General features: G+C 35.5%; 1 protein-coding gene across 1 annotated transcript; it reads left to right on the plus strand.

Annotated features, from left to right (window-relative positions):
- Window positions 1–4,864: 4,864 nt before the first annotated feature.
- LOC119638378 (collagen alpha-1(IX) chain-like) lies at window positions 4,865–14,470 on the plus strand. The gene is made up of 11 exons (XM_038035136.1): window positions 4,865–4,999; window positions 11,318–11,781; window positions 11,845–12,036; window positions 12,098–12,349; window positions 12,399–12,561; window positions 12,623–12,799; window positions 12,857–13,036; window positions 13,104–13,196; window positions 13,554–13,790; window positions 13,847–14,072; window positions 14,322–14,470. Exons 1-10 carry the CDS (start codon window positions 4,912–4,914, stop codon window positions 13,987–13,989), a joined length of 1,989 nt encoding a protein of 662 aa, XP_037891064.1. The 5' UTR covers window positions 4,865–4,911; the 3' UTR covers window positions 13,990–14,072; window positions 14,322–14,470.
- The last annotated feature ends 5,388 nt before the right edge of the window (window positions 14,471–19,858 follow it).

The following is a 19,858-nucleotide window of genomic DNA, read 5'->3' on the forward strand; positions in this document are numbered from 1 at the left end:
AAGGATTAGTATTTTTATAGTTCGGCTGACAATGCAAATGTGTCTGAACTTAATTCTCCTAAATAAATAAATAAACAAATAAAATGTATGTAACCTCTTTTTATGTAATCTCTTTAGTATGCCTTTCAAAGCTTCAAATAAATATTCATAGAGATCAATTAATACTTTGATTAAAACGTAGTAAAACTTAAGGAAAAAATTACAAACATAAAAGTCAGGCAAGGCCGACCCTTAAATACCTTAGACGATATTGATTAAATTCATTCTCATCATAAAATGTCAGAAATTATATTCTGCTTTCACGTAAACGCGTACTTTTCATGACAGCCCTTGTATAGGTGAAGTCGAAAGGGTGAATGAAGAATTAAATCTTTTTTCATTTTCATCATAGGGTACAGAAATTAAATATTTTACTATATAATCGGTCACTTCTTATAATAACTCTTATAGAGTGCAAAAAGATTGGCATACTTAGTCTAAACTTGCTAAAACAAACTTCTAACCTAAATTAGCAGTACTGACAAATTTTCATCGTACAATAATAAAATTATAGGCTTCCATATAATATAAAAATATAAGATTAGTTTTTCATGATAGACTAGATATGGGTTGATATTAGAAAAACGTTGTCCAAATTTGCTGCATTTATTTTCTCGGTTCATATTTCTGCCATCAGAAATTTTGAAAATTTGTAATTATTTTTTTATAACGACGTTTTTAAAATGGAGACATAACCTTACGATTGGAGCTATCTTTAATAAAGGCGGTCTTCCAGTCACAACACGTCAATGTGCCCAAATTCCTCCCGAGTACCCAAAGCGTTGGCACACTTTTACGATTTATCGTTCTTTAAGCGCACTGCAAGGCTTACCAGCCGTAGCCTTTCCCACTGTGTCTGATCTTTCCATTTTTACATCACGCATCGCATTCTATTTATAATCCTTCCTGGGTCATCGTGGCTGCACATATACCGGACATGGCTTGAGTGGCTGGCCGTAATTATACAAAATACATGTAAAACAAGCGAAAGAGGGATAGGCCGACTATTAAATACACCATACCGCATTGTCTAACACAATTTTCAATAACCGTATTTATATGAACTTACTATTATGCAACAGTAAATTAAAAATTAGACCCTTTCTGTCAGAATCGTTGTGCCCAAAAAACTCAATTTTTATCATCAAATATTAAAACTTCGACTTTTCTGCATTAAAACACAGAAATGTTCGTAAAAATCCTTATATAGGGAAGGGTGCAGAAATAGGTGTGAGTGATCATATTTAATACCATGATTTTTTTTATCTTAAATTATTATAACATTAAACTGTAAACTATTCCGCCCTGCAAAGGATTAATTTTTGTGAATATCTATATATAGGACAGGGTTCAAAAAATAGGCCGAGATGTTTAAAATTATTGAGTGAAATTTTTTATTTTTAAATTATTATTATGATCTGATTTTAATCATGAAGCATTGAAAATTAGATCTGAATCGTCAGATGATATTCAGTTTTCGTTATATAGGAGGGGGAGCAAAAATTGCCCTGGCCAGTTCGGCTTTAGAATGCCCAAAAATTACTTACCTAACCAAACAGAGATTAAATTTAGGTGGATCCGCGTTGCCGACTTACGAGTTTTGTTGGATCTTGAGCGTACATAACAAGTATAAGGAACTGATATTCGAATGGATTCGAATGTCGCCCTTCACCATTCAAATCTTTGGCGTCCTTGCTTTTATTTATTGTCACAAGAAAGTGAATGGGATGAAATTTATCCTTCACCTTTTATTTCACTAAAGGGTATCGTTAAGAAAATTTAATCCACCAGGTCGTGGTGTCCATCAGACGTATTTCTGCATTAACGAACTCTTATGCAGCTAATATATCTTCATTTGAGGAATGTGCAAAATAGTTTTAAAGGTTCTGTCTTGTTTACCTTGTGATTAATAAGCATAAATAAGGAGAAGTGAAAAAAAGTGTAATCGCTTATAACTTTATGTGGACATGGCCGTTTTTTTTCCAATTTTGCAAATAATTGCTAGAGTGTTTTAACCTTCTATCTTATATAGTTTGTGAGACGGAAGAAAAAACACACAAACTTTTGTTTAGGAAAACGGAATTGTATTCGGTTTACGCTTCACTGTGTGTACTCTGGCCAATTTGGCCCGTTTTCAATACCAACATTGAGACAACATGAACATGACCCAATATCCTTCAGTTGTGGGTATAAAAATACTAGTGATGTTAAGTATTTGCGGCTTTTGTGTTTGAATTGTGCTCTATCTTATTCATTCAGCATGGATTGTATATGCAACACACATACGACGCGGTGTACAATAAGCAATTCGTAAATATTTCATCTGCACTATATGCGGGCCGATTTGAATGAATGAATTTTTCTTCTACAATTTGCTCTCACTCTTCACAACAATTTTCATATTATTCATGCTGCGCTTGTAAGATCTTTTCTGGGCTCCAAGCTGTTCTTGTCAGATAGATAGTATAAAATCACTTCAAAAACAGTTCGTCCTTTGTGCCTTCCGAGAACTCCTTTTTTTGACTTACGATGTGGCACATTCTCATGTCTTCCACCCTATGAACGTCGCTTAAGATTAATTCGTTTACCGACGCTTGAGAAAAGAACTCACATGTAACGAATATCCTTTGTGTTTCATCTGACAGGCGGACGCATTAGTTCCCTATTTTTGCTCAGTCAGTCATCTCTAAACGCTTAATCTGGCTTTTCTAGGCATTATGTTCTAAATGAGTTCTCTCAGTGCCGTATGCATTACGGACTTTCTTCGATGTACCGCGTTTCTTGTAAAAACTTGAACGGCTTTTATTTGTAGGTTCCATTTTCGGAAGAAAATTTCTAAGCATGAACTGATTTAGTGACTGCCTCTAACGTAACTGTATATACTTATGAATAGTTAACAGGCTAATTGCACATATTAACGGCAGCATTAAGGTTCCGAAAGCTTCTGCATCTTTGACACATTGTCTGTCAGATTAATTATGCATTCGCTTATCAAAATTTTTAGTTTCTTTTTGCTATGTCTCTTGAATTTTCATGCATTGAATTAAATTTTCAGTTCATAGGCATTGGCTGATTAGATTATCTGTGAGGAGTCAAAGTCGTCCCTAGGGTCTGTTGTTTCGGAAATCGAAAGGGTTAGGTGAAGCAAGCGGTAAGATAATTTAATTGCATAACAAACGACAGGTTTGGGAGACAGCCAATCAGAAAAGGGCTATCTGGTTAAGATACGGTAAGGTTGGCGAAATACAACCTTGTACGAAGTGAAACTTAGGAGACTTCCAGTATCGTCCGAGTCGATACCTTTCATTTTCCTTTTTCTCTTCTAGATTGGGCAGCCAACACCTCGACTTGGATCTTTCCTCTACAGCATAAAATAATTATTTTTCTAAGACTTATTGTAAGGCCGAGTACTGAGAAATAAATAGCGAAAGACAACTCTAAGCGAATTCGTTAGCATAGATGAAAAGGTTTTGTTTGTTATTCTTATTTCATCACTACTACCGGAAACATAATCTAAAGAGCAAAAAACGTCCCCAAAAATAAATTTTCTTGTGAGGTACACCCCGCGTCTGACGAGCTAACCTCGGCGCAAGATCAACGACAGCAAGTTGCTTCCCGATAATTAGTGATGGTTAGTAAATAAATAAATAAGTAAACTAATGACGAGAATTAAACAATTCGCCCCAATCCGGATATCATTTTCTTCGTTCGCAATCCTCCTTCACATTTTATAATAAATAGATTAGTTAAAAAAAATATTTTATGAATTTAGAAAGGGCATATTGTACATCCTTCTGTTCGTATGATTTTATTTAAGTTTTCTAAATTAATTTAATTCATTTCTATTGGATGGAATTCTTCTCAGAGCTGGATTTCATTTCTAGTTTAAATTAATAATTTAATATATTTTGCTATTAAGATACCTTGACCACTAAGCAATGACACTGAACTCTAAACTTCTAAAATTGATTATGAGGAAAGAAAAGCGAATCTTTTTTTAGTTTATTATTATTATTATTTTATTTTATATATATATTTTTTCGTCTCTAATAAAGAAATCTCTGATAATAAAACTTTGCGACTCATGCCTTAATATCTTGCTGGTTGATTTTGCCTCAAATTAATGGTTGAGCATCTTTATTTATATACATTCATGTAAAAATAAAGCAACGAATAGTCACAATCACACACACACGTATACATAGCCCCACGTTTTTTCTTTTTCATTTAATCAAAACATCTGTTTGCTTTCATATTAGAATCGTGTATTGATTGAGGAAGAGACCAAGTATTGACGACACACGACATGCCGGCATCGCATAGAACGTCATGAACAGTTATACATCTTCATACATATATGTTTTACAGTCCCCGATCCCTTGCTGCTGCGCTATCAGGAAATATGCGTACGATTGAAATTCACTGTTGTCTGCCTGGCAAACGAATACACATATTCACTCACTTATGTTTATTGTAACTAATCATAAAAAAAAAAAACAAAACCAAGAAAAGGAAAGAAAAAAATATGCTACAATTTATTCAAAAATTTATATCAAATAAATTTATTGTTTTTTAATATTGTTGTTGCTATTGCGCTATAGAGAGATAATAATGATTTCAAAACTTTTCATCAAAAATTGTTTCTTATTTAGTTGATTCTTGCTATTGGAATTCAGTTGAATTTTTGATTTCGATACGAACGTTAGCGGTAAGAATTTATTAGACTATTAAAAGTTAGAAAAAAAGTATTATTAGAACATCGCAATAATGTGTTGTTAAAAAAAGGAGTAAAATTTTAATTAAAAATCACAAATATTTGCTTTCCAAAATTGTTAACAGAAAGACCAAAAAAAAAAAAAAACAAAGAAAAAAATGTTTTTTGTATATAAAACCTTTCTGTTAATTGGAATAGTTCTAAGCAATCACATAATTGGAACGCAAACGGTTAAATTACAAAACGGTATGTGTTGTAAAATAAATTAAAATTTATGTTCTTTTCATCTCTTTTATGCATAAAACATTAAAAGCTATCGATCATACTTGCGAAGAGATGATTACAATTTTGTAATGAGTTGGAAAAAAGCCTTGAATCCAATAAGTAAAATATTTATATTTAGCTGACGCCGAGTCTGTTAGGAGGCTACACTGCTCTAGTAGCCTAAAACGAAGCATCGTTTCTTCGCGAAATTTTTCGACTTGGAAGAAAACAAGGGGGGATTATTGAGCACATATATATATATATATATATACAAGTATTAAAAGAAAAATTCTTTTTGATAAATATTAAAATATGGCAACGTCGAACGTGTTCTTACAAGTCACGTTTAATTTGAGGGACTAAGCCGGCCATAGCCTAACTAGCCACCAACTAACGTCCGTATGACAAAAAGGTCTACCATTTAATACTACATGATCTTCGACAATAAAAGTTGATAAATTTGTACTACCTCTGGTCGCCTTTTGAGCCCGCTACTACATGATGAAAATCGCCATACCATAGTAATTTAACATAAAAGAAATTAAATGTACCAAATTTGGACCATCTAGGTCTATTTTTTGGATCCCTATCTCTATAAGGATTTTCATGACAAGTAAGACCTCATAGGGCAACGAAATCTAATTTTTAACATATAACGGGCAAAATAGGTAAAAGTGATAAGATCTTCGACAATAAAGTTGATAAATTTGTACTACCTCTGGTCGACTTTTGAACCCGCTCCCCATGGATAGTCACACGATCGATATGCCTTTATATAGAAACAAGGCACAAATAAAAATTGTGTTAGACAATGTGATGTAGGGTATTTAATAGTCGGTCTAGCTCGACTATAATTTTTTATACGATTTTAATATTTTATGGTGGGTGGTACATTTGGACAACACAGTCTGTTTTTAGACCCTAACATCCGCAAGATTATTAGGAGGAGCCATCCGTTATATACAGAGAATTTCTGGTTTTCTATAGGGAAAATTGAAAAGTAATAAAATTTTTTGGAAGTAAATTAAGGCTGTTAAAAATGGATCAAGGTCGTGTTCTGGACGTCCTCCAATAAGAGAATTTCCATAAAAATAATGTGCCTTTGCATGAAAACAATGTACAACATTTGCTACATTATCACAAAAGAAAAAGTGAATAACTGTACTAAACGAAATGGTATAGGCTCTATATTGGTAGGCCTCGTCTCACTATAAGGTTCTAATTTCTTCCCTAATAAATAACGTTTAAAATAGCTTGTCCCCAAAAATTCCATATGGATTGCAATTTAGCAAGTAAACAAACTCTAATGCGAGATGCCGCTTCATTACATCTCTCTCTACACTACTTCACTTAGCTCAATTATTGAGATAACGAATTTTTCAAATTGCGTGTTATATAGGAAGTGGTTGAAGTAGGTAGTCCGATCCGAGCATTGATCTGCAAATATGTTAGTGTAGCATACTTTATTAAAATACGTCGAAAATGGCGACGTGTAGGCTGAATACAGAAATACGTGGGCAGACATCATACGGGTAGACAAGCTTAGAACGGTTGAGAACATGATTCAGAAAATGATCCCTCAATCGATCCATCTTAAACCTGTCTGGATGTTGCGTCCGTGTTACATTAATATACCCTATGCTGCAAATGATGTAGGGTACAAAAAGTTATTTTAAACATAATTAAGAAATGAAGAAAAAAAATTAAAATTGTTGCAGTTGTGACGTGTTTTTGCAAAAACGCGTTTAAGATTTTGAAATGCGTTGTGGACACGAAAAAATGAAGAATTTAACTGATTCCAAACTTTTTATTATTAGTCTTCTATTCGAGAATCGTAAAACTGTTCTTCCATCTACCTTTTTCCGCAAAGATTTTCTGCTAGAATAGGTCGCTCTTGTCGCATATGCTAAAGACAGAATTGCTTTGCCCTTTGCATGCCGCTAAATCATAGAAAAATCGGTAAAAAAGCTTACAATTAGCATCAAACTCTTTATCACATATGTCGAATTTCCCGGCAGAAGCGCTGACGACTTTTCCGTTGCTCTGAGCCTCATGTAGATTCAATAGTAGTCTCGATAAAGCTACACTAACATGTTTTTGCTTATATAAGATGATTTTTAATGAAACATGCTCTAAAGATACCTGACAGTGTATTAAAATAGTTAGAAATCAATAGGTAAGACATTAGAATGTAAGTTCGCAGGATGGAATCATTTAACATGTGCGGTCGTTCTGAAACTCTTGGGGCCATGTGTCAAGTAAAAACTTGTTTCCAGATATAGACACTTTTTCCACATATTGTAATAGGCTTAAAGCGTCTATTTATCCAGTAAAAAAAAATCGATTTTGCGAACAACGAAAGCGACCAAACAGACATTTACAATACATGATTACAATATGTAATGAACATATCGATCTTACATATCACACATTGTGTACTTATCTCTCATAAATACGTATTCTTCAAATTCAGCTTTTGGTAATATTATGTGGATAACTGTACAAATTTAATTTGGCAAACAATTAGGCCTTTTTGGTTTCCATTGGCAATTGTCGTCAGTTTCAGCAGATATTCTAACTTCATGTTTATCTCAATTTTATGTTAGAAATAAACTCCACGTTTCTAAGGATTCCATTTAAACACACTACAAGGAGAGGAATGAATCACGGGTAGATTATACTGCTTTTTCAACATAATAAGGCAAGATCGGTAGGAAAAATATTCTATATTTAGTTTTAAGATATTTCATCAAACAAACGTGATTACATGATAGTTCAGTTTACAAAGTCATCAATAATAGGTATCTCCTGTAGGGAATATTTACAGGCTCACTGTTATAATTGACAAAACTATGAAATCTGTACCAAGCTTAGGCATCGAAATCTATCATTTTTTCTAAACTTTGTGACCCAACAATAATAAATTGGATAAATGAATTGATGAGTTAAAATTCATTGACCATTCAATACGCTGTTCATTAAAGTCGATATAGGTCTCTCGTCTGAAAAATTCTTGCTTAGGAAATCATTTTACTAAAATCTTCGTTTGCTGAAGACCAGCTCAGAGATAAAACTTTTTTAAAATTTCAGAGCAGTTTTTCCAATACAAGTGAGAGATAACGGCCATGGTCAATACGATGAATGCTTGAAAGGTTCGTCTTAAGTTGGCCATAGTGAAAACATTACCGGAAAGCAGATGCGTCATTCTTAAGACACAACATTTTTCTTCTTTTAAGCCATCTCTTTCCCCGGAATTTTTATTATATCTGGCCTGTATTAACATACTTTATAAAGCTATTGGCATAATGCATTCCAATACACAAGAGCTTAGTGAGTAACAAATACAGAGTGTCGCAAAAAAAATGTATACGAACTCTAATAGGTTAAAATTGATATATATACATATAGAAAGATAAATATTTGTGAGCAGATTGAGGATGCGGAAGGCTATTATTTTCAGCAAGATGAAGCACTTTCCCATTATCATGGTGACGCCAGAGTTTATATCAATAGAAATCTTCCGAACAGTTGGGTTGGGTGAAAAGATCCCATCGAATGGCTGCTGCACCACTTATTTTTTCTCAGACCCCTTATTTTTTTTTGGTGGACACGCATCAAAGATCGAGTTTGTCTGACAAAACCGACAATAGATAATCAGTTGAAGGTGGAAACTGATAGAGAACGTAACGAAGATCCTAAAGAAATAATTCGCTGCATTTGCTATGACATTGCTTCGCGTTATTAGCAATGCTTGGATCAATGTGGGCATCAATTTGAACATTTCCGGTGACCCCGCGAATTCTGCATCTGTCTTCTTTAATTTGTACTCTTAATCTGCAATCCAGCAATGTGTGTACACATTTTTTTCGCACACCCTGCAATATCGACAAGCGGATATAAACATATACCTGCAACATTGCATTGGGCAAAAAAATTATTTAGTGAACAAGTAATTTCCACAGATATATAAACTTAGTGATAAAAACAGTCTCAAAATTCGGATTAATCGAGCGTAAGTATCCCTTTGATAAAATTTATAATAGACTGGCGGGACAACTCACCCATATTTTAAGTAAAATATTTAGATGTAAGGATGCTTATTGTTTTGATCAGCAGTCGTATGCCAATGAATGGCAATCTCTTTAGTAGCTAGGAATATTTAAAACTTCACTTTTCAACATGTCGCATCCATGTTTGCAAGCACCTGATGCTTCCCCTCTGTTTTCGAACTAATACCAAACGCAAATTATCCATTGCGCTATTATATCCCAAGCGACATCGTATGACGTAATGACTTTTCCACCAACCTAATATGGACGATTATAATAAGCCACCACTGAATGCTGAATATAAATATATACAATAGCGCTGTAAAGTTAAAGTACTTTATCATTCAAAATTACCACTCACAACGACGAGGTACGAGTGCTTTGAATCGTATATATGTAGCTACCAACAAGTGGCCATCCTTTAAAAATTAATTCGTTTTATGATACTACTGAAATACTCAATTCAATACTTAGTTGACCTAAGTAGTAACACCATTGTGAATCTCTTAGAGAATCAATTTTTTTCGTCTTAAGTGATTCTTTACTTACATGTAGAAGCACGATTGTAGGAGTGTCAATATTATAAAATGCACAGAAATTTTTTGGCTCTGAAATAATTGTGTAGATGTATGTGAGTACACGGACCTTTATATGCGTTTTTCTCGTTATATGATTTTCCAAGGCGGTGCATAGCATTGCCTCAAATGTCGCCTGTAAATGTCGTCTAGAGTAAGTAATACATTTTTTTAATTCAAATCTGTGCCACTTACGCTTCGTGCCGCTGAGACCAAGATAAATACAAGATACTTTGCGCGCTGAGTCCGATGTTGTTATTTTCTGACGGCGTTCAAAAAATTTTCTTCATATTCTAATTTGAACTCAATAAGGTATCTGAATATCGTTATCCTATTAGGTTTCTTTGGAATTCATATTAATGTCTATATCTATCTATAGCAATTGATAAATTTGTTAAATTCTTTAAATTTTACATATACTGCACATTTTTGAAATATTCATTGCTGCGACTGTTACTTTTTTGCTTTTCCTGTATGTGTTGTAGTTGCAATTTTGAGTTTTCGTTTCATACACATTCATGTGCATTTTTTATGGTTACAAGTGAAAGCAGTCTTTCTTTCTACCTTTCTTTCTGCTTTATGATATTTTTACAAATGCAGAAAAACGGTCTACATGGTTTTTTTTTTTAATTTTTTCCTTCCTTCAAGGGTTTTTGTCTGTACTGCAGTGTACTCAGCAAGCATTTAAAAGAGAAGAGATTTTAAGTAGTGTTTTTGGGTGACGTTATTGATAACCATTATGAAATCCGTCTTTAATCAATGTTTTAGGCAAAGAAGAAATATGGGTGATGAATTTAGACAATATTTATAAAGATATTATAACAGAAACTACAGTGTTTACATTCCACAACACTTCACTTTATTGAGCTCTTACTCACCTGATTCGGCTTTTCATTCCATTACAAAGTTTTCCAACATTCGTTATCAAACACCAATTTCATGTAGCTTTCTTAATTTCTTTCCTCATTGTATTTCCTGAGAATATTTCTTAAGATTGTCCTCAAACGCCACTAGCTGCATGAGGTACGTTTATATTAGTAAGGCATCGCAAATCTTTATTTCCTTTTATTGCCTTCTCAATATTTTTGGGAAATTTCGTCTCGTACAGAATTAGGTTAATTTGTATGCAGACTTATATCGTCAAATATGCTATTTCCCTAAAAAAAATATGTTATCTTAAATAACGTACATCAGGACATCTTCTTGGTTTTTAGCATTCGACAGCAATGCACTTTTCAAAAGTCTAGACTGCGCACTATTACTTGATAACAATTTAAGTTTCATTTTGCTAACTAACGTACGTAAATCCTTATCCAGTTTCAAATTTGGAATGTATCTAAACATGTCCATCTGCTCATCTCCCAACAGAATATACATTCACCTGCATTGGTTTATGAGCGATGAACAAAAATATAACTTTTTATTCCTTTTGAGAACCGGAAACATCCTAAAACATGGGCTTTGACCGACTTGACCCATTTTCAACACCCACCTACAAGCAAGAATTCTCAATGTTTCTGCCAAATTTCTGTAAACATTTTCTCGTTCGCAAAAATGATGGTTAAAAAGATTCGAACACGAGCAAATATAATTCTCTAACTTGTTTTAATTTCACATGTTTTTTCGTACTTTTACTTATACTTAAGCTATATTACTGCGGTTTTGTTTACCTATAGGATATACCATCCGTGATTACTACGATGAAGATGCTGGGGAGGACGCTGCTGATTTTGTGCCCGTTAGACCTTGTAACATTATCCGTCGTGGCGATCCTGACTTAACCATGTATGATATCATATCAGCGTATCGTTTTGATGAATACCATTACGAATACCAAGAGGTACAACCAATTGCAGGCTCAACTAGTTACCAATTAGCTTATCACATTACGGAATATTCTAATATGAGTATTGAGTCATCGCGTGCTTTCCCAAAAGGAATACCTGATGAGTTTTCTTTCGAGAGTACTTTCCGTCTTTCTCAAGGGCAAGAATTGGATGATTTTTATCTTTTCGAGTTAAGTACTCATCAGTACGAATCACAGATGAGTGTCTCAGTTAGTCCTTTAGATAATAGTATTGAATTCTCGTTACCCAAATATGATGGAAGTGTGCAAACTGTAACATTTGAAGAAGTTAAGGTGCGGAAAGCTTTGCAAAATTGTTGTCGACAGCTATTCTAATTGATTTGCTTTATTTTTTAGATTTTCGATTCTTTATGGCATAAAGTGATGCTGGGTGTTTCAATGGATAGCGTGCGTTTATGGGTCGATTGCAAACCAATGTCAAACGACGACGGGAACTTTATTGCTCCGTTAGAAGTCAGAGGCCCTATCGATGCTTCTAACGGTATTTTTACAATCGCTCGTAATCGACGCACAATGCAAACCGTACCAGTAAGCATAATAAGTTAGGGATTTAATGAAAAGACAAAGTATTTAATCAAGGATTTCCTAGATTGATCTTCAATGGATGATTTTCAGCTGTGATATTGAAAGGCCTAGTTATAGCGGTTGTGACGAAATACCGCAGTATGCGAAAGCTGGTAAAGAGTTAACACGCCCTGAACCATTTGAGTTGAAGTTTTTCTCAACGACAACCGAACAACCATGGCTACCTTCTAATATTTCTCAAAATTTACTTGCAAAGAATGATTTTGTATGCCCCGAACAATGTCCATCGGGCCCACCGGGTCCACCTGGACCAGAAGTAAGTGCTGCGCTAATATGAAATTTCTTACATAATTTTATTCATTTAGGGTCCCGTTGGCCTACCTGGCTTACCTTCACCAGTTGTGGAACCTTACCATATATTAGGTCCTAAGGGCGATAAGGGAGAAAGAGGCGACGTAGGGCCGATGGGCTTTCCTGGACTTCCTGGTGAAAGCGGTCAAACAGGTCCTCAAGGGCCACCGGGCGTGGGTAAAGCTAAGCACACAATTAGCACGAATTAAGAATCGCATGTAAAGAAAATATCTTGAAGGTTTACCTGGTTCGAAAGGCGAACAAGGGGAAAGGGGTTTACATGGTTTCGATGGCCCACCGGGTCCGCCTGGATTACCTGGTTTAAAGGGCGAAGTAGGTTCAACGGGAAAGCCTGGTAAGGCCGGATTATATGGCGCTCCTGGTCCTCAAGGGCCTCCCGGATTAGGATTGAGAGGTTAGACGTTTCTCTACGGAATATTGCTTAACTTTCTATATTTTTTGTTCTCTGTAGGTCCGGCTGGTCTTCAAGGGATTCCGGGTGAGAAAGGCGAAAGAGGCTTACCAGGATTAAATGGCTCTCCCGGACTGCCGGGTCCCCCAGGACCAATGAGCAATTCAGAGAGTGTAAGCACGGAATATCATCACTTTAGGGAAGCTGATATACGTGAGATTTGTACAGCTGTCGTGAGAGGTATAGTAAGCTTTTGAGTAACAAATTAAATGAAGTAAAAGGTTAAGGTTGCTCATAACTTTTATAGATTATATAAATGAGATTTCTAGCACATTAACGGGACCACCAGGCCCGCGAGGAAGGCCTGGAACAAGCCATCCTGGTTTGCCAGGCATACAAGGTAACATTAATCCTCCAAGATCTTGATTCGGTGTTTTCCACAATTCTAGGAGATAAATAGGTCTTCATGCGATAGAAATATATTAACTCTGCTACTTTCTAATCGGATCTAGATTCTGAATGAAAATATGACCTAACTACCAAAGGAGAGCAGTATGCATAAAATTCTCTCCTCAATTCTATAAAAATATTTGCAAAACAATGTGCTTACAGCTAATATTGACTAAAGTTACATAAAAAAATTTATTTTAAAGTTCCGTAAAACCAACTGAAATATTTTCCTATTTTTATCTTAAATAGTAGATATTAATGTCACCAAAAGTTAAGGCGGATTTCCTAACTATCTATGCTTTTATAGGTGAAGTGGGGCCTCAGGGAATTCAGGGCGAACGGGGCTATCCTGGGATGCCAGGATTACCAGGAGAACAGGGTCGCCCAGGTCCTACAGGGCCGGAAGGACAGAAAGGCGACCGTGGTTCCACAGGAGAAGGCAGAGTAGGTCCTATGGGTCCACCTGGACCACCTGGGTCCGAAGGACGCGGTGTAGACGGCCTACCAGGTAGACCAGGCGAGCGTGGCGACACTGGCAAACCAGGTTGTTTTCAAGACAGTATTATTTTTCCTAATAATTCTACATCTTTTTATATATAGGGGAACCTGGTCTACGAGGTCCACCTGGAGATGCAGGCGTATGCCCGGATTGTTCACTTTATCAGGCAGCCTATGCTTATCCCCTATTATTGGCTCAACAGCAGCAAAACAATAAGGGACCTCAAAGATATTATAGAAAATAGTGTTTAAGGGTATAAGGAGGGTTGGGAGAATTGAATTGTATGTGTGCTAATGTCATTCATTCTACGATATTTAATTTTAATAGGTAATTTAAAAAATTAAAGAAGAAAAAAAAATAAAAATGAAAAAAATTATTCAAATGGTTAACTTTTTAAAATTAATCTGAACTTCCACACCTTCATAATTCGAACCGCACTTCCCTGTTAATATGCACAGGTTTCGCAAAATCTATTTGATTTAATTATATATCATGTTTTTCTAATAATATATTTCCTCGCAAAAAATAAAATTATTCGCTTATATAATTCTGTAAAATTATTTACTTAAATTACAGGAGTACAGGAAAGTGCTTTCTTCTGCTGGACGTAAAAAATATTTGTTTGACTTTGCTCTCTTCAAAGCAGACCACAAGCAAACAAACATGTGGCTTTTACGGTTTGACTAACCGTCCCTCATGCCAGATTTCGACATTTATGCATTAGCAGCTCAGTGGATAACGCGTCTTTGATTTATGACGCTACCATATGAAGCGTCGCACGTGAATTTTTGCTTTTGTTACATTCTCCACAATTTGACCATCCCCTTTACAAATAAATAAATGCGGCACATTTTATGCGCTTTCATTTTGTCAAACATGTTAATTTCGTAACAATATGAGCGCGAAAGCGCATGCTCAATATCAAAGAGAGCCGGTTATCGATGGCTTGGATTTTTTACTCCTGTTTTATCTGCGAACTCATAATATAAAAACAAGTAAGAACATTATAGGCGGGCAAGGACGATCAGAAGATATACTACACCACTTCGCCTAGTACAGTTATTTACACGTTTTGGTGATTATACACCAAAAATTACACATTGTTTTCAATCACCCTACCGTTAATATATTTGCTATACCGTTAGTATGGACCAATTTTCATCATAAAGGGCTTACTATTGATGAGAAATCTCGTATGGAGTGTAGTCCAAGAAATCGACTCATGTGGTTAACATATGGTCACTTTAAATTTTGTGGCAATATGGCATTAACAGCTTTTAATCTTAAAAATCAACAGTTAGGTCTCTTTGGTAAATAAAGGTTTACAATTTTTGACAATTTTTGATGGTATGCAAAAAATAGACTCCACGACTTTTGTCGAGAAATTCTGAAAGTTGCAGTTTCTTTGGAGAGGTCGAACATGCGGAGCGATTCGAACCGGTTTCAGTGGCATTCATTTTTAGGTCAAAGTACACCTGTGCACCGAATTTCGTCAAATTTTTGTAAAAATTGCTTGGACATAAACATATATGGACAAACATCACACGGAATGACAAGCTTACTTCGATTCTGAATATGATTCTAATAAATATTTGGGTATATCTTAAGCTTTTCTAGGTATTACATACGCCTTATATTCAGTTATGGGCGCACTTTTCATATCCTATAGCATTATCGATCTGTCGCACTCTACCGCTTTTACAAGTTATTGCTAAGTTTACATTTTATTACCTTTCAAATGTGACACCTAACCTAGTTGAGATGGCCTAATTTAGTTGTAACCCATATTACTCGTAATTCTAGCAATAACCTATTTTAATTATATTATTCGCTTAAGTTAGCATTAAATTATTAGTTATATAAGACACCTGACCATAGACTTTAAAATAATCAATTAAATAAAAGAACCTTTAATTTTGAGTGGTGTCACTACAATCCTCTAATTTTATCAAAATAACGAATTAAAACATAGAAAATAATGGAAATTACTTCGCTTAACACAGCTAGTTATAAAAAGACGTTTCAAAGTAAGGCATTACACGGTAAGTGGTCGAAAATGCCGTTCCAAACAGTCTTCATTGAGCTAAATTGATCTCTAAGTTAAACATAGAAGAGCATGGACAGTTATCAGAGGGACAGGCAAGCTTACATCGATTCAGATGTGCGAGAAGTACGGGAGCCGCCATCAGTAGGGCATCTTGCTGGATATTAAAGGTGGGAAAGGCAGAGGAAGAAGGCGGTGCAAAATGGAGACATGCGTTCTTCGACGAGTACGTTTTTAACATTATTATAGACTACTACAAGAGTGATGAGAGCACAGCTGGCCAAATTAAACATAAACTGGCAAAGCTGCTTACAGAAGTTTGCAGCGCGGCGACGCCTAGAAGAAGTACAAACAAAAGAGGATCGCCGTGTTACTGGTGGACTGAAGAAATAACGCTGAGAGCTGCTTAAAGGCCAGTAAACTGCAGTGCAAACTGTAAGAAGCTGTTGACTCCCTACAAAACCTGCGCAGTCATCTCAAAAAGCTGTATGAGCCAGCAAAGAAAGAAGCTTCGATTGTACATGCTAGGAAGAGGATATTAATGTATGGCGTATGGCAAATAAAGTCGACCTGGAAAAAGCGAAAGGGCAGATAACGCTGAAAATCACGTATCCACATTCCACATTCTTTCCGCAGAGAATGCCTTATGCGAGTAGTATATTTCTTCGGCAAGGAAAATGAATGAGCATCAGCCATTATTGCGGGAGAGTTAATGAGCGCTTGCAAAAAAATTGAGGACAGGAAAACCTCTGACCCGGATGGTAGATAGATCAATGAAAAGAGGACGGACCCAAAACATAACGCGATGTATCAAAACGCTATAAGACGAGGTAAATTACTCATCCAGTTCCTGACTGGTTATGATTGCTTGCGGAAGTACCTGCACAGATACGAGCGTGGCAACTCGCCGCTCGGTGCTCCAAGAATTACGGCGCTTCGGAAGACAGCGGGTGGAGAGACTGGAGAAGGGAATGAAAGCTAATAGTGTATTCCACTAAGGCCTCATTATAGGACGTGCTAATTGAAACCAGCCTCCTCGAAGCAATACCTAATGGTGGTCCCGCGGGAGTGGTAGACATAGTCTGTGCGGACGATAGTCTTTGCAGGTAAGCGCCGTAGATGGCGAATCATGCATGCTACTAGCAGTAAGCAGAAGTATCTTTCAAACATTTCTACCTCCAGCTCGCATAGCAAAACATATATATGTATATATAATTTTTAAAAAATCTTATATTTTCTTACTCAGTCCCGAAGGAATCAGAATTGAAAGAAGAAGAATTGATCGTTGTATTATGTAACGATAGGATTTCAAATTTTTTTGTTAAATCTGTCCTTTTTAATTCCACTAGGCTTACACACCTTTCAAAGAAGAATACCATTTTATCATATTGTAAACTTAATCCTGCCCTCCTTTTCAACTTAAGGCTTACAACATGTAGCATGTTTTGTTCGTTATTACAATTTTATTAGATTTGAACTTCTTTTATACGTCAGTTCAATGCATACCTCGCTAGCCTATATGCACCATTGCTTGCTATGTGAACGACGCGATACTATGTACACGTTAACAGAGCTCGCTTTGATTCTTAAATAATGTTTCCAATCTAAGGCATATAAATAGCAACAATGTAGTTATCATCTGAGACCGTTTTGTTGTAATTTGTTTGAGTGTGTATCTTAAAGATGTTCCGCTTCTAATCTATATTCTAAAGCTTTTGAATAAATAATCTTTAAGTTCAGTTGTTTAAATAAAAGAGTTTCCGACCTCTCGTATTTTCATTCGCTTTAACACTGCGAAGGGTTGGCGATACGTATTTATGTCTTACACATGCAATTCAATTCCATTTTTCAAACAAAGTAAATCGTTCGTATGCACGTCTAAGTTCTCATTCGCAAAAGATGCCCAATAATAGATTTATAGCACAGAAGCTTATGTAAAGGAAGACAGGGTAACCTAACTAACTAACTGTATCTGGGCATCAGGCCTTATTTCCTTAGCGCAATTGCGAAATGTGCGGATGTCAGTGAGCTGTATAATAATATAAAATAAACGGACTAATTATCATCTAAGGAATGGTAGTTTATTTTAAAAATGTATCTTTTTTATATCCTTTATACAAAGTCAACTTAACTCATATAGTATTCAGGGTTGTTCTTATTTATAAAATTATGATTTGTCCCAAAATCGCTTGTTTTCTATTAGCTGCGGCACTTTACTGCGAGCGTTAGCAGAAGTTGGGTTTCCATTTGGCAACAATGAGCGCTCAGTAAGAATGCATGTCGTCCACTGTACACTTTTCTTTGCAGCTATAAGCTGGGATGATAAACTATTCTTTTGAGGGGAACATAGATGTGCCGAAGCTCTCACCTCCTCGTGGTGGGTCTCTAGAAACGATATTGACCGGCTAAAAAAAGTTTTATGGTTGGACTATCTATAACTTGGCAACAAGTTTTCTGAAAGATAACTTAGGGGTACACTGGAAGAAGCACTCTTTTCTTATAGACGATTGCTTAGAAGGAGATACTAACCTAACCAGCTGGTAACTGGTTACGTAAAATACGTTGATATAGTAATAGTCGAGAGCATGGTACCGCCCGCCATGTCAGACGTAACGCCCGATGCTAATATGTCTTGAAGAAGGGTAGTCCAGCTTTGTCTAGCCGGGATTTTGTGGTTAATCCGAAGACAAGAGTGACTATGTCAAGTAAAGTAAGACTTTGAAGGCTAGCTTAAAGCTCCACGAGTGTCAGGAGCTCACTTACAAACTCACGAATACCTACGAGTAGAGCTTACTGCAGATTGGTGCTTGCCAAGATCCTCCGGGGCGAAGCTTGCATTCTTACATACATGTGGAAACCGCAGTGGAAGCTTGTATGTCCAATCCCCAGTTTGAACGCGGCAGTTAACCAATGTGTGAGTCCTGATTACTGGGTTCGGACCTTGGAGGGTATCGTGGTGGTATTCGTTTCTATCATTCCAAAGGCGAAAAATTAGACCTAATAATAGACCTGAAAATTTACCAGGGTGGGATTCTTGAGCCACGCAAAATTAACATGTCTAGATTCTCCAGTGTGGTTTAGGCCCCTAGCTTATAGGGATTGTCTAACTCTCTGAAGGAAGCCGTGGGTACCGTGGGGTTAAACCAACAAGGTAATGTTAAATCACCAAAGACATCTGTTTTAAAAAAATTCATCCAATATAGGTCATTTATAGTTTGCGATCTTTTTGCGGTGCCTCTTTTAAAGTTAAATTTTCATGGTTAACGTTGTCCTTTTGCATCTTCCTCAATATCGTCGCATACCGGAAGAAAAGGAGAAGAAATTCGTTCACAAATTTGTCGGATTTCAGGAATTAGTTTATTTTTGTTTTATTTTTCTTTCAAACTATTCTTTACTTTCTCTTTGTTATATAGTTACATTTATTGATCACTGATTACTATCTATTGGTTTGTTTGCGAATAAATTTTAAAATAAATGATTACTTCTTCCCAAGATGACAAGCATTTTCTTATTTGAGTGCTAATAACAGAAAAAAAAACTTACAAAAAATTTATTTCACGTGGAGTTCGTTTATTTTTCATTTATAGAATTGCTTGTCTGTGACAGATTTATTGATATTCTGTCTAGTTAGGCTTTTGTTGCCTTGTGAGTACAAATAAATCACGGTTTTGATAACTGTTTCTATTATAAGCAGCCATAGCGTACGTACTCATTTTATATATGCATTACAAAATACGTTTATATGAGGCACTTTCGTAGAAATATTGTTTACTTAAGCTGAAATCTTATCCATTTTCTTAAAAATCAATTCATTAAAATTTTTTTTTTTTCCAAATATAAAGTTTTCGTATTTTTTTTTTTTTTTAATTTATTTCATAGGCAATCTTTCTAATCAAATTCATTGTGCACGGATACAATAATGGCATATGTAATAAAAATGGCACTTCTTCAAGAGAAAAAAGGTTTGTTGTAAATAGTTTTGGATATTTCTAGACTTCTTGAGTTTTTCTAAATAATTTTTCAAATTTCCTTAATTTATTAATTAATTTCTCTTCTAAACATATATCTT

Source organism: Glossina fuscipes, unplaced genomic scaffold (genome assembly GCF_014805625.2).
Source record: "Glossina fuscipes isolate IAEA_lab_2018 unplaced genomic scaffold, Yale_Gfus_2 88, whole genome shotgun sequence".
In the NCBI taxonomy this organism is placed as follows: domain Eukaryota; kingdom Metazoa; phylum Arthropoda; class Insecta; order Diptera; family Glossinidae; genus Glossina; species Glossina fuscipes.

Bases quoted from the DNA above. Each gene is read 5' to 3' on its own strand.
- LOC119638378 (XM_038035136.1), top strand. From the start codon at position 4,912: ATGTTTTTTGTATATAAAACCTTTCTGTTAATTGGAATAGTTCTAAGC. The intron at 13,197-13,553 runs GTAACATTAATC...ATGCTTTTATAG, and splicing joins TGGTTTGCCAGGCATACAAG to GTGAAGTGGGGCCTCAGGGA. The intron at 13,791-13,846 runs GTTGTTTTCAAG...TTTTATATATAG, and splicing joins TGGCGACACTGGCAAACCAG to GGGAACCTGGTCTACGAGGT.